Below are 14,585 nucleotides of genomic sequence, written 5' to 3'. Positions count from 1 at the left end.
CAGGTATTTGTAGTAAATACGTTTAATAATTTATTTGTTTTCTTTTTGAACTGTTATTAATGTGGTGTGTTTTTACATAAAATATTCAAGGTTCTTTGTTGAGATTTGACTTGGTAGAAATGTCGGTTGTTTAACTAGAAAATTACTATTTAAGAATGGGTCTGTCTGAAAATCAGGTGGGGTGATTAGTCACATCTAAATGTAATCAGTGAAACAGCTAAAACACATTTGTTATGCCCTAAAAATAACTCTTCCTGCGTTCATTTTCTTGGTTCTGTTCTATATCTAGATATAATTTTATCTGTTTATATTGCAAATTTAGTTGGGAAAATTTCAAGTACTTTTCTATAGAAGAACGTAACCCAACTGTAAGTGTTAATATCTTCAATGAGGCCTATTGAAAAATTTCCCAATCAAAAGATATTTGGGATTAAGATGTTCATGAACCACTAAAATTGTGATTGAAGATTACCGCTGTTTCTTTTTTTTTTTATTTTTAGGGAATGCACATTGATTCTAATGACATTATTGTCCTTCTAATTGATGCACTGGTATTTTTGGTTGATACTGAGTCAAGAGTCTTCCTTCTTTATATATCTTTATAATATGCCAAAAAAGTAAAGACAACTCTCAGCACCTGCAGTGTTTTACTTTAAGTCTTTCTTTGTAGTTGTGAAGTAAACATGTGCTTGTTAAAACAAAAAATACATGTATATACTTATTATTAATTGCAAATATATAAAAAGTATCTCAATAACAAAAATTTCTAAAAATATTATGTTCGAGATAAACAATCAAAAACAAAAAGCATAAAGCACTAGATCTCCTGACTTATGAAAATCAGCATCACATATGCTACACTAAAAAAGCCTAAGATTTTTAACTTCGCTTAACGTTCACTGAAGTGTACGTTTCATTCCAAATTTAATTTTTCTTGATAAAAACTGCAGTCAATTTCAAATTTGATGCATATAGTCTCTTTAGAAACCAGGCAGTTCCTATGGTATGGGTTGCACATTGTAAATTTTATGCCACAGAATTTTTTTTCCCAGTCGAATACTCACATCATATATATGTCCATCAGTGCAAAGATTTTTTTAAATGGACAATAGATGGCTCAGAAAATGATTTTACAGCTCCCTAAGAAAGCAACTAAATTTTGCTCAGATTTTTTCATTTAATTTCAATGCTTTCTTTGTAACTTACTTCTCTTAAACCGTTGCAGTTAATCAGAAACCAACATTCAATTTTGAGAAAGGATGCATTTGCAATACGAAATAGATGAAATTTTGTTTTAGAACAAAATTTGTCATGTGCCACCCATTGCCTGATTTTGCATGGATGTCCCCTAAATGTGTTCTAGATTATTTTAAGGTTACAAAAAATAAAAGACAATAAGTTTGAGTTTTCAATGATGTATGTTGTTTTTGCTACTATATAAAAAATTTCAGCACTAATAAAACATGTGGATGTTAATGACATCAACTTAAGGAATGTACCACTAAAATAGAAGTTTCTAATAAAAGTATTATCCGATTAACAACAAATGAATGACAACACATGTATATAGTAAGTATCAAAATACAAATATAAAAAGCATGTAACAAGTCACTAACAATTCATAATGAATTTGCATTGTTCAAAACTTAAACAAATATTCACAACTTCTTTATAAACAAACATTTTTGCATTGAAAGATGATGGATTGCATTGATAGTTTACTAATAAGAATTCACAACATGTATATACATCTACTGTCAAATTATATTGTTAGTAATTTTCTTGGTTGCTAAAATTCACAAATTTTCCACAATTTTACTTTTTTATATTTCTCCAAATTTAAGTTTTAATAATATCACTTGGCAACCTTCATTCTACTTGCATGGACCTAAGGAAATTTAAAAATTTTGAATTTTGAAAAGTTTATCTGTTCCTGTCAGTTTTTGAGACAGAAAAAAAAACAATCTTCTCTACAACAAAACGATCTGAGCCAATACCTACAACTCTTATAAACAGTTTTGGCTCTATAGAATTTAACAAAAGTATTCATTTAATCAATTTCTAATGTCAAAATATTAATGGCTTTTCTGAATTCCTTACATGTATATGATAATATCAAGCAAGTACAAAATAAAATTCCACACTTACAATTAGTACATGTGCAGTATATAAATTCTTAAATTTCTACTACAGGCTGACAAAAAATAGTCTATGTTCTCAAGAACTGCAGCCCCCCTAAAAGACTTGCATGTAGGCCATTTTTATTCTGCAGCATAAAAAAAATCCTTTTAAATTTACTTTTTTTTAATTTGGTTTTCGTTCAAGAAAGTGCCAAATTGTTTAGTTTATCATTATTTTGATGCCATGGAGTATCATTCACAACTTTCCATATGGATATTTTCTGAACTGTATAATAAATATTTATCAACTTGAGCAGTACATATCATGACATATGTTACAAAAAAATTCATATATTAGCATCTAACCCAGAAAAAAAAACCTCCCTCCAGCATACTTTTATTTAAGTGGCCTGAGAACTACTAAATTTTTTGTATGGCCTAACATACAGTTGAACTATTGCTAACTAAGATTATAAAATTTAGATATTTTAAAATGTTTCATCAACGAATCCCTTTGGATTTCAACAAAAGATAATTATTTCCATATGTTCTTGTACCTTCTACAATCATGTATCAAAGTGAATAAATTGAATAATACAATCAAGTTTCTCTTGAAAATGACTTATTTAAGTATTTGTGAGAATGACCTTCAACTCTGTAGTACCATAATACCTTCTTCCTTTCATAAAAATATAAGATTCAACATGGACTGCTCAACTTCTCACCTTGCACTAACAAAACACTTTTTTTCTCATATAAATTATAATTAAGACAACAAAACATGAATATATTTTTTTCACTTCTTGTGAACAACTTTGTTAATATTTCACTAACAGGGAGAACTTTCATTTACATGTGAGGATAAATAAACAAGTTAAACAAAAATTTGTAGATAACTCTTTTTTTAAGAAATGTTTGCAGTTCAATGTCTTTTCAGATTTGAAGTTATTTCCACTACTTAGAGAAGTCCTCATGACTAACTGAAATTCAATAAAGCAATACTGAAGTTTGAATACATTCAAAACATATTTTAGAATTCATTTCAAATGCAGATCATAAACCACAAAAATTAGAGTATCTCAATACAATGTAACATCTGATATGTAATACAGAAAATGGGACCAACCCATGAACAAGTATCATTAAAAATATAAGTACAAAAGGTATGAAAATGAGAGCACTCATTTACAAAATTACAGAAAAACTCAACATATCATATAAAGTGTTTTTTTTTTTTTCAACAAACAAATAATCATAATTATGAGTATAATGCCACGAGTTTAGCTTTAAAGAAAATAATGAGACTTCTAATGTATAAAAACAATTAAAAGAATAATAAGGATTAAAAAAAGTCAGAATACTCAGATCTCTGTAAAAACAGGAGTAACTAAACACTTTAATGGTTCAAATTTTGGTGCATATAGTCCAAATATATATTTTTATCAAGAATCAAGTATGTAAGAAGATATCACATTGATGCAAATTCTCGCATGTCAATGAACAAGTTAAGTCTATGGAGATGTTTAAATTTTTGATATCACATTTCTTCAAAAATTACATTTTAGTTGACAGTTCCCAGTCACCCATGTATCTTGCTTGCAGGGAGTCTTTGTCAGGGGTGAACCCAGTGTTTGTGTAAGAGTAAGCAGGGTTAGAGAATGCATCACTTGACCCTTCACCCCATGTATCTGCCAAATGGCTTCCTTCGCTGCTACTATCATAGACCTCTGAAGAAGCAATACCATCATTTTGATCTTTGGTAAGGTACAAAAATACCTGAAAAAAGAAGTAATAGAAACATTTCTGTGCTTTTTAGTTCACCTGACCCAAAGGGTCATGTGAGCTATTTCTCGGTGTCCGTCAACATCGTTAACAATTTTTCAAAACCCTTCTTCCTGAAATAATTGAGCCAATTTGAACCATCAACTCAGTGAAACGAAATATCGTCAGACTGACAGACAAGTCCGCTAAAATGATCCAGTAAATTTTGAATCACCAACTTATGAATGTTCCTTAGGGTATTCTACATAGAACTGATGGGGGGATTTTTCAGAATGATAAGATCTATTAGTGGTCAAATTTTCTTATAAATCTCTTTAGCAATGTTAAGAGTCATTGCCCTTTTTCTACGTTTTTTCCCTATTTTTAATATTATTTCTTTCAAAAATCTTCTCCTCTGACACTACCAGGTGACTTTAAAACCAAACTTGGTATGAATCTTTCTTATGGTGTTCTGCATTGAACTGATGTGGGGACTTTTTATCCTTTGAAACACATGGCCGCCATTGTTAAAAATAGAACATAGTGGTCAGACAGAAGTTTTCCCACATATATCTCCAAAACTGTTAGGTTAAGCCAAATTCTGGCGGACGAAAATGTTTAGCATAATGAGATCAATCTGTGGTCGAAATCATGTAAATCTGTTTAGCCATGTTGGGAGTTAATTTCCTTCTTGGAAATCTTTTGCTATTTTTAATGTTATTACATTAATTTTTTTCTCCTCAGAAACAAGATTGAATTTGATGACGGTTGATATGATTGTTCCTTTGGTATGAGTGTTAGGAATTTTTACCCAAGAAATGATATGGTTGCCTTTATCAAATCAATGAGGTGAGCAAATCAGGCTCTTTAGAGCATTTAGTTTAGGTATCAAGTTTCAAGACGAAAAGTATTTTGAAGCTCATCAAAGAACTGGTTTTTTTCTAAATCTTCCAGAAATTGTAATAAAAAGATAATAATAGAGAAATGCTTCACTCCATTTATAACAAAAAGATATCTAAAACTTTTTCCAGTGTTTAAAGTCCCAGAACTCAGAAACAAAAAATGAGAAAACATCAGAATAACATATGGAAAGTCTTTAAAAAGAAATCATACAAAAATATAATCAAAGCATTTTTTGTTAGTTAATGGAAGGTCTGATATCTGTATACATTCATGCATCTGCAAAAAAAGGCAACACACAGGCATAATATTTAACCATGACAACATATAACTATGGATAATTACAAGCTTCAGGATTTTCTTTAACTGACTTTGTTTAAATGTTCAGTTGCTTAATAGAATTAGTTGACGTGTTTTTTATGGTGACAGCAATTTATCCTTAAAAGTAGAGGTTTAACAACTTACATTATCCAGTGTTGTCTGAGACACAGAATAGTGGATAATATCAAATTCATGCTTCACTCTCTCCAAGTGTCCAAAAATATCTGCCACTGAAGTTTTCCCCTTTGGCACTTCAATCTGTATTACCCCTTGATGGTCGTCCTAAAATGAAAATAAAAGGAGAATAAAGTTAACAACAGTTCTCAAAAACTTTTGATGAACACTTACTCCTGGACCAAACTATTTATTGCATAAAGCTGTTATAGAGTTGGTAATTTCATGATGCATTTGTCACACATTATTTATTGTAAATTTTTACAGCAGAGTACAGGTTAGTGGTGGATTGTTTCAACAACAAAAAAAAACAAAACAAAACAAAAAGAAAATACTATTGTTTTCAAGAAGTTAATAGATAAATCAAGAATTTAGTATGATTTATTTTATGAGAATTGTGAATTTGAATTACTCCTGAAAATCCTGATCTCCAATAAAAAAAACTGGACCATGTGCCATTATAGTTGGTTTAAAAGAAATTCATTCTTGTAGATCCATTTTCAATCCTCAAATTTTTTTTTCTTAAACATGTTAAATTCAGGCACATATTAAAGCACTACCAATGTTTACTATCAAGGAGAAATAAATATAAAATCTGTAATTCCTGGAAAAGGAGAATTGGAACTTAAAAAACTGAAAATATTAAAAGACAAAAAATAAATCTGGAAATACCTCATAAGACTTTTGCTTAGTCTAACTATACTTAGTAATAATTGATTCTACTTTTCTATAAAGAATAGAAGTCTGGAATAATATAAGAAAATGAAAGCTATAATATTCATACTTTTGATAGTTCTGAAGAAAAGACTATACAGATCCATCATCAGGCTTGTTAAGCTACATTTTTTTTTGTAAAAGCAACCATGTTTTGTCATGGGTAAAAGAAAATTTAATAGCATTTTGACAGTGTGTTGTGAATGCAAGAAAATAAGAAACACTCTATAAAACACATTTCCTGATTTTCTTGCAGTATTAATTTAAAAAAAAAAGAAAGATAAAATTAAATTATATGCAGGTCTTGTATGAATGAAATCTTATAGGTGCAGCTATGAGTATTTTAGAAAATAAGCATTTCTTTGTATAACAAGCAACTCGTAGCTAAAAGTGACCCAACGCCACAAAAAAAGTTCAAAAGCCTCATTACTCCTGTTAATTTTTTCAATCACTGTGGCAGCATAAAAATGATAAACTATATATGGTGACTAACAATCCTGCAAAATTCAAACAAAATCCATTGAGAGGTATCTGTGAAGTTGTGTCCACAAAGTGCTCCTTTCGTGTAGCATATACAAATTCAACCAAGTCCCATAACTCCTGTAAAATTTGTTGAATCAAAATGGAGGTGCAATGTGATGAACTAAAAATGATAACTAACAATCCTACAGAAATTTGAATAAACCCGTCCAAGCGTTTCTGAGGAAATTGCGTCTGCGAATATGACAATATGGACAGACAGACATCTGAATTTCTATGTCCCTTTCCATGTAGTGGCGAGAGAAAAAAAAACAAATTGAAATAACTGCATACTTTTTAAAGATATAGGATTAGGATTAGGGTGTAACTTAAAACAAAAACAAAAGTTCTTTAGCACACTTACTTGACTATTGTAGGTATGGTGAATTTTCAGGGATAGAATTGTGTTGTGGAATAATGAGAAAATAATTTAAATGAAATATGAACTCTTTCGTAAACAGTGAGTGATAAACAAAATAGAGTATGTAAGGTTAAAAAAAAATATCATATAAAACACGTGTAAAATCTTCAGTACCATTGTTGAAAAAAAAAAGATACATTTGAATTTACAAGTCAAATGTGCATGAAATCTAAGTAAAAGTATTAATATTTCTACAACAAGCATTTCTAACCATTATTATTTTTAGCAGTTTCTGTCAGCAATTATTTAACATTAGAGCTTTAAAAGATGAGTAGTTGACTTTTATATAAAAAAAAAGCTGTGCATTAAAAAGAATTTAACTTTACAAAGTAGCAGGGAAGTGAAAAGCGCATGAAAAACTGAATGAGTTTAATAATTGTACACAAAGTATATGTAGGATCAGTACACTAACACAACAAATACTTACAAATGAAACTATTGCATCCTAACAAAAAATATTTTTAATATTATAAACTGGAAACTTTTTTTTAAAAGTAAATATTAAAGCAATATTTATTTTAAAAGATTAACCATTTAAAACCTCAATCCTTACAAAACCTTTAACTGATTACATATTCAATGTGTAATAAACTATAAAAAGTCATAAATGTCTAGTTCAGCTAAGACAGTATCAAATGTATCCATAGCAAAAGTAATAAGAATATGAAATCCTATAAAATGCCAATCATTTAAGACAGATAATCATACATGGCACTTTTGGCAGTGTACAAATTGATACTGGTATAAAGGCTCTTTGAGAGGAAAAAAGTTACAGTCAAACCTTGGTAGCACAAACTCCATCAGACAAACTAGTAAGTTTGAGTGTTTGAGAAATCAAAGTTCAAGAAATCCAAGGTAATTCATACAAATTATATAGGAGAAAATTTTGGTACTTTGAATAGTGTTTGAGAAATTCCATGTGTTCAAACCATCCTATTTCATGGGAGTGAAGTTCAACTGTACTTGGAAGATGTGTAGAGGACGATTGAGAAACAAATGAAAAAAATGTTTTCCATTGGAGATAGTCTACATCCAAATAATGCATTACTACCTACAGTCTTAAACTCTTATTAGGCAGAACTTAAAATACTGTGAACATTCTCAAAAAAAGAACACCCTTACTTGAAATGGACTTAACAGTTGTATTAAAAACCTTTTAAACTCGACATCACATAAGATACTGTTAAAATTTGAATAAAAATATTTTCTGCGTCTTTATTGACACCTACCGTCGTTTAAATTGTCTTAAATGACTTGCTCATTTGTTTAGCCAAACGGCTTCTCCCTAAGCATTGAATTGTTAAATTCTGGTGAGATTTTAATTCTCGGTCCCAATATTTACATTGTCAAAAATCGGCCATGCTTACAGTAATCGGGTTGCTAGGAGATGTTGTTTACGTTAAATGGTTTGTCCAAAAACAGAAGAACCCAGGATGCATTTCGGCGTAAGTTGTCAACGTACAATACCGATAAGTTGATCAAGCAGATGATTCTCACCAGAATTTGACAGGAACTTATGAACTTCATTTGTAAACAAATCGTCCCATAGATACCAACATGATGTATATTAGTATGAAATTTTCCCATAAGGATTTGTTACGCATGATTAAAGCCAATAAGCGACTCGTTGGTACTAACACGTAATGCATATATGCGAACTATTTTCAGATTAAATAAAAAGAGACAACTTTAGCGGTAAGTCCAGACAGTTTAAAAAGTAGAGCTTCAATTCAAAAATGGGCTGTATGTGACATCGAGTATAGTTAGATCTTGTCCCTTTGGAGTCCAGTGATAGCTATTATAATTTTTCTAGCACATCTACAACTAACGCCCAACCTTCCTATCGAAATTCATCAAAATTCCTTTAATGTCAGTTCAGTAGAACTTTCATGGAATGTTAACACAGACAGAAAGACAGGCTGATTCATATGTTGCCTTGTTGGAGTAGGTATAAAATCTTTAAAGCTTATCTGCAGTAACATTAGCAGTACATTCAGCCTTTTGAGAAGTAGAAGACTACATTTGTGCACTAAACAATCATTATTTTTCAGGGTATTATTTACCTGAGTACGAGCTCCATGGAACATGTTGATGAAGGAGTCCCTCACCCTGACCTTTCCTGTGGATAACCCAGACAAGTAGATGGTAACAATATATCCATTACCATAACTGAAAAAATATATCAATGTCAATGGTTTTATCTGATCTCATTAAAAAATAGAGAGAAAATAGTTATCATGCACAACTGAAGTGAGTCAGGTGTGGCTAGGGTAAGTTTCATTGAAATCAGTTTTATAATTAAAAAAAGAAAATGTATCACATCAAAAATAAAATTGACATGGGAGCCAAACATTCGTTTTTTTGGGGTTTTTTTTGTCTCCTTTGATCAAGTAATTGTATGAAGAAGCTTGCTATTTGATTTTACTTCAAGGATTTCTGTGTCGTGTTCCTTTTAATTTAGAAAATTCAGTTTGACTATACCTTGGCAGAAGAACTTAATAAGGTCATTTTAGTTCAGACACTGTCTGTTTAAACTTACTGATGTTTTAGTTGCTGTGGGCTTCCAAGACACCTGAATTCTCCATTCACCATGATGGTTGCCCGTGTACATAAAGCATCACATTCTTCCATGCTGTTAATAATGAAACTTTGAATGTAAATTTAAAGCACCTTGGTGAGAGCAAGCTCAATATACCCCACACACCTACATTTGCACTCTTAACAAAAGTCCAGTCCTCGTGAACTAAAAGTGGTCCTCTTAACAAATTTCTGTGAAAATAAATCTCCTTCAGCTTATACGGCTACTAACCATTCACTTAAGTTTGAAGTAAATCTGTCCAGTTCTGAAGGCACTATCTAAACAAGAAGCCTATATCAATCATTTTTAACAAAGAAGAGATCTTACCATTTCTGCGAAAATCAATCCCATCCAAGCTTTACATTCACAAAATTTTGAAGGAAATTCATCAAAAAATTTAGGCCTTATGCAGGTAACAAAACTAAATCATCTCATTTATGAATCTTTTTTTAATATGGTAAACAAGAATTAAATAGAGTAAGTGAAAGCTAAACCTTACCTATGTGAGCTAAGTACCACAGATTGTTGATTTTTAATGGCAGCCAGTATCAAGTTCCATACATGTCTACGTGTGTTGGGGTCCATTCCAGTGGTTGGCTCATCCTTAAACACAAATACAAAATGTGCTAATATTCACGAGACCTTGACTCAAAATATGAAGCATGAACAAGATTCGTTTATCTGAAAGCTTCTTGAATAACAATTTAAAAAATTTGAAGTCAACATGCAGAAGTTGCATGGATTTTCTAGCATTTTATTTTTGTACGTGTAAAACTAAATCTTATAGAAGTAAAAACAGGGTTTTTTTTTTTTTTAAATCAGTTGAGGCAGTAAATTTGTGACTATTCTTCTTTCTTTTTAATTTTTTTTTTAAGATTCATCAATTTTCATTCCTTGAAATTCACTTTTAAAACCACTTTTCAGTTTTCATAGTTATGCTTAATACACACCAAAAGGACAACAGGTGGTTCTCCAAGCATTGCCATGGCAACAGATAACTTCCTCTTCATACCACCACTGTAAGTATGGACAATTTTATCTGCCTCCTTCATACCAAACTGTTTAATCAAGGTATCTACAACCTGGAAAAAAACAGAATCAGTTTAACTTTCTATATTTACATTGTGTCAGGTGTAGGAGTAACATGAGGTTGCACCCATTGGTCATGCTAGGAATACCACCGTTGGTACAGGAAGTTGAATTGTACAGCAACCAAAATTTGCTTTTAACAAACACCCCATCTATATGAAGCCACTTTACAAATTTGAAATCTTTCAACCCACTCAGAACTGATATAATTCTGACAAAAATTTTATCGGACAGACTGACAGAATGACCGATGGACAATGTGATTCCAATATACCATCCCAAATGCTGAGTGGTGATATAATTAATATTTTGCAATAATACACGTAATTGATATAGGTTTTTTAAAAGTACTAGTAAAATAAACAACTTTTTACAAAGATTTCAGTGCATTTAGAAAATAGGGAAAATTGCACATTACTACTCAAAGGCCAATTGTAAAAAAGGTTTATTTGGACAAGTTTTCAAACTTAAATAGTTACTTACCATTATTAAGCTTGTTTTCAACAATGCAATTAAATCTTCTGTTTTAGACATTCAAATGTTTAGTCCAATTATAATGACAGAATAAAAGGTTCATTGAGTAAATAAAGGGACTATGACCTTTAACCCTTGTTCAAAACTCATTTGAATAACTTACATAATTCCTACTTTTAGCTGGTAGCCCTCTAAGTTTAGCATAACAATGTAACATTTCTCTTCCTGTCAAACGACCATCCAAAGCATCTTCCTGTGGACAGTATCCAACTTCCTGTCCAATATTTAAATTACCCTGGGTGACTCTAAAACACAGAAAAAATCCACAATTCTTCATTTAAGCTCGAACAAATTATTATTTAACAAATTATCACAAAGTATGGTAAAAGAACAAGTAGAATATAATGGTTAAAAGGAGAGTATGTTGTGCAAGTAAAAATCTTTGTATTTTAAAAAGTTCTGGACAATATCTTTTCTTACATAAGAGTACAACTTACCTTTCACCTTTAATTAAAGCCCCCCCAGCTGTGGGTATAAGATCTCCAGTTAACATTTTAAAGCTTGTTGTCTTTCCAGCTCCATTCTCTCCCAAAAGTCCAAAACACTATAATTGAAAAAGCAAAATCTATCATGAATTGCTATTATTATAAAATCAATTTAAACTAAGATGAATCCTCATTATTTTTCAGGGAGGGCATACAAGCAGTAAAAAATGCTTTCCTTCTTCATTTGTTTCTATGAAAACAGTTCTAAAACTCTGACGAAAATAAGAAAACTCTGAAACAGAATGATACAAACATTCTTTTCAAAAAATTATAAAAATCCTTTAACATATTCAAAAAAAAATTGAATTATCATACAATACAGACAGACTACTGACAGTTGTAAACTAGACTGAGAATATGTTCAGAAAAAGACAGGCATATAAAAAGTACATCAGAGTTGGACAACCTACCTCTCCACGTGGAACACCAACACTGATGTGGTCTACAGCGTAGAATTCTCGACGTCCACGTTTAAACTCTTTTGTCAAATTTTTCACCACAAGTAGGTCATCACTAGCATATCCAGACATGACACGCTTCTTCTCATTAATGACAGCTTCATCTAAACCATCAAGTTCCTCTTCGGGACGTCTCCAACTGTTCAACGGACAAATGTCATTTATTATAATGCCCTTGATTAAAATTTTAGCAGTTTTAATGAGAAAAAAAAAGCCTATGGTAAAACAAATGAAGTTTTATAGAAGAGAGATGAAAAACAGAAATTTCCTTATATTTAACATGTTCTGTAATAACATAATCAAAACATTTGCTATAAATACATTTTCCATATGTTCTAAATATAGAATGCCCTAAACATTAAAAAAAATGTGGAAAGTGCATATGGTAAAATGCACTGCATGTATTTCAGCAATAAAAAGGTTTACAAAAGTTTTTGATGCACACTAAATCAGTGTTACTAAATGATTTACAAGGGGCCTTATCAGGACATAACTGTACGATGTCCTCTAAATGTTCTTACCTTGATGAGCAACTACAACTACATTCCAATATTAGTGTTATTGTGAAGAACACAAATCCTGCTATTCCCATGGCAACCAAATGCCAGCCAATCACATCAAATTTGAAAGGCCAAATATAAGGGTCATCACCAAATCGGCTAAGGACGTCAGCCATCAAATGGTTGGTTATGAGTTCAACAAATCCATTGACCAAGTTATATGGAGGGAAAATCTTGAAGACATGTCTCATTACTAAGTAAGCATCTTTAATACTCTAAAATTGAATTCAATAAATTAATTAAATAAGTTGCTTTTTTGTTTTTGTTATTGACTGTTTTTTTTTTCTTTATCCTTTTGAACTCCAGTAAAACAAGCAAAAAATGCACCTTCAATAAACTGGAAACATGTCAAAACCAGACCTTGACAGGTTTAAATACCATTTGACATGTGTAAACCTAAAAGTTTAAAATGTCTTGAAAAAATGCTAGCAAAAGCTCACTTTGTGGCACTTCTGCTCCTCTCCCTTAAAATCATATAAGAAACCAAAAATGTCATTCAGGTGGAAAAAAAATACAGGACACGCAGATTGCCATTCTGTGATAGATAATGTTTGAATTTCATCAAATTAAATTCTGTGGTTTAAAAAAAGTTGCAGATTAGAAGATGGTCGACCAATGACAAAGTCCATGTTTCACACATGAAACCCCAAAAGTCATTCAGATGAAAAAAACAAAATAAAAGGTACCCAGTGGAATTGTGTGGTCAAAAGACTATGTTTGAAAGTTTCAGAAAATTCCACTCAGCTGTTTTAGAGGATTTCCAGGTTAAAAATGGGATTAAAAAAAAAGGCGGAGGTATAATAACGAACAAGTCCTTCAGTTCAATCATGTAAGAATTCAGTTTAGACATATTTCATTCTACATACATAGAAAGTTTTAAGGGATAACAAGGTTCATAAGACCATTAAAATTTCTTGCTTTTATGGTCATTCTTAATGAAAAAAAGTGAAGGAGATTTCTTTAACCTTTTACTGTCCAGAAAAGGAAAGAAAGATTTGCACATTGTTTGCAACCAGATAAAAAGATGAGGGCAGATATTTTTTTTATTGATATGGCAATAGAAATTGATAATGGGAAGCCTATGAAGATACAGTCTTGAAGAAACAGGTGTGACTTAGTATATTGAGTAAATTTGTTTAAACATCATTTCATTATCTTTTGACATCCCAATATATACTTGATAATTTACCTCTACATTAGAAAAGAACTGTAAGGCAAAAACAACTGTCATAGACAGGATTCCAGTGAAGACATTTAAACAGAACATGACCATGTAGGATGTGGTAGAATCTTTAAAACATTTGACAGTCATGTACATCTGTGGTAAGGTGGCCCATCTGGAAAATAATTAGACATGACAATAACGAATTTGAGTATATTTTTACATGCATGGGCTGATAGATGAATGGCAAAAACTCAGTCATAAATTTAGATTCAACAGCACTAAGGCTGCATGTTAACATGAAAAAGAAGACAAAAGATAATAATTTAGATATATTGTAAACTATTTTATTTTGCTAATTACACAAATTCAGCAAGTGAAAAAAAAAAACACACACACCACAAAAATAAATAACCAAGAAACAGTCCCTTCCACATGTTACCATCATATTACTCAATTACCAACTTAAATGTCAGTCTCTGTAAGAATCAGGCAGTGAGTGAAACATCATTTTGAAAGTTTAATTTGACAATTTGTACATTCAGAATTTATGAAAAAAAAAACAAGAATTTCTTAATCACTTTGTTTCAAATAAAGAAAGAGTAATCAAGGGAACCAAGGTTATATAATCATTGAGCAAAATTATATTGTCAGATCTCTGACTTTTTGACATGCATGTTTCTGATTTTTCTTATTTTCCTGATACCTACAAAAAGTAACACTATATATTTCTAACCTTCTCTTTTATCTTCTTTATTTATTTAATTACTGTCAATTAAATAAAATACA

The 14,585-nt window shown here is 30.9% G+C and overlaps 1 protein-coding gene across 9 annotated transcripts in view; it reads right to left on the bottom strand.

Annotated features, from left to right (window-relative positions):
* Positions 1-628: 628 nt before the first annotated feature.
* LOC148620424 (uncharacterized) overlaps positions 629-14,585 on the bottom strand; it is a 112,654-nt gene continuing 98,697 nt past the window's right edge. For 8 of the 9 annotated variants that reach the window (XM_088581305.1, XM_088581308.1, XM_088581304.1 and 5 more), the window contains 12 exons: positions 13,824-13,971; positions 12,596-12,849; positions 12,027-12,213; positions 11,569-11,675; positions 11,235-11,376; positions 10,459-10,590; positions 10,008-10,111; positions 9,470-9,562; positions 8,994-9,099; positions 7,358-7,375; positions 5,247-5,384; positions 629-3,896 (listed from right to left, as the gene is read on the bottom strand). In XM_088581305.1, coding sequence (XP_088437431.1) covers positions 3,675-3,896; positions 5,247-5,384; positions 7,358-7,375; positions 8,994-9,099; positions 9,470-9,562; positions 10,008-10,111; positions 10,459-10,590; positions 11,235-11,376; positions 11,569-11,675; positions 12,027-12,213; positions 12,596-12,849; positions 13,824-13,971 — 1,651 coding nt within the window. In that variant the 3' untranslated portion in view covers positions 629-3,674. The remainder of the gene's footprint in view (positions 3,897-5,246; positions 5,385-7,357; positions 7,376-8,993; positions 9,100-9,469; positions 9,563-10,007; positions 10,112-10,458; positions 10,591-11,234; positions 11,377-11,568; positions 11,676-12,026; positions 12,214-12,595; positions 12,850-13,823; positions 13,972-14,585) is intronic. The other variant, XM_088581312.1, reaches the window with a different exon arrangement.

This window comes from Perna viridis, chromosome 4 (assembly GCF_037379345.1).
Source record: "Perna viridis isolate PV_CMFRI_1.1 ecotype Kerala chromosome 4, ASM3737934v1, whole genome shotgun sequence".
In the NCBI taxonomy this organism is placed as follows: Eukaryota; Metazoa; Mollusca; class Bivalvia; order Mytilida; family Mytilidae; genus Perna; species Perna viridis.
Note: the sequence above shows the minus strand (reverse complement) of the source record. Positions and strands in the feature narration are given on the sequence as shown.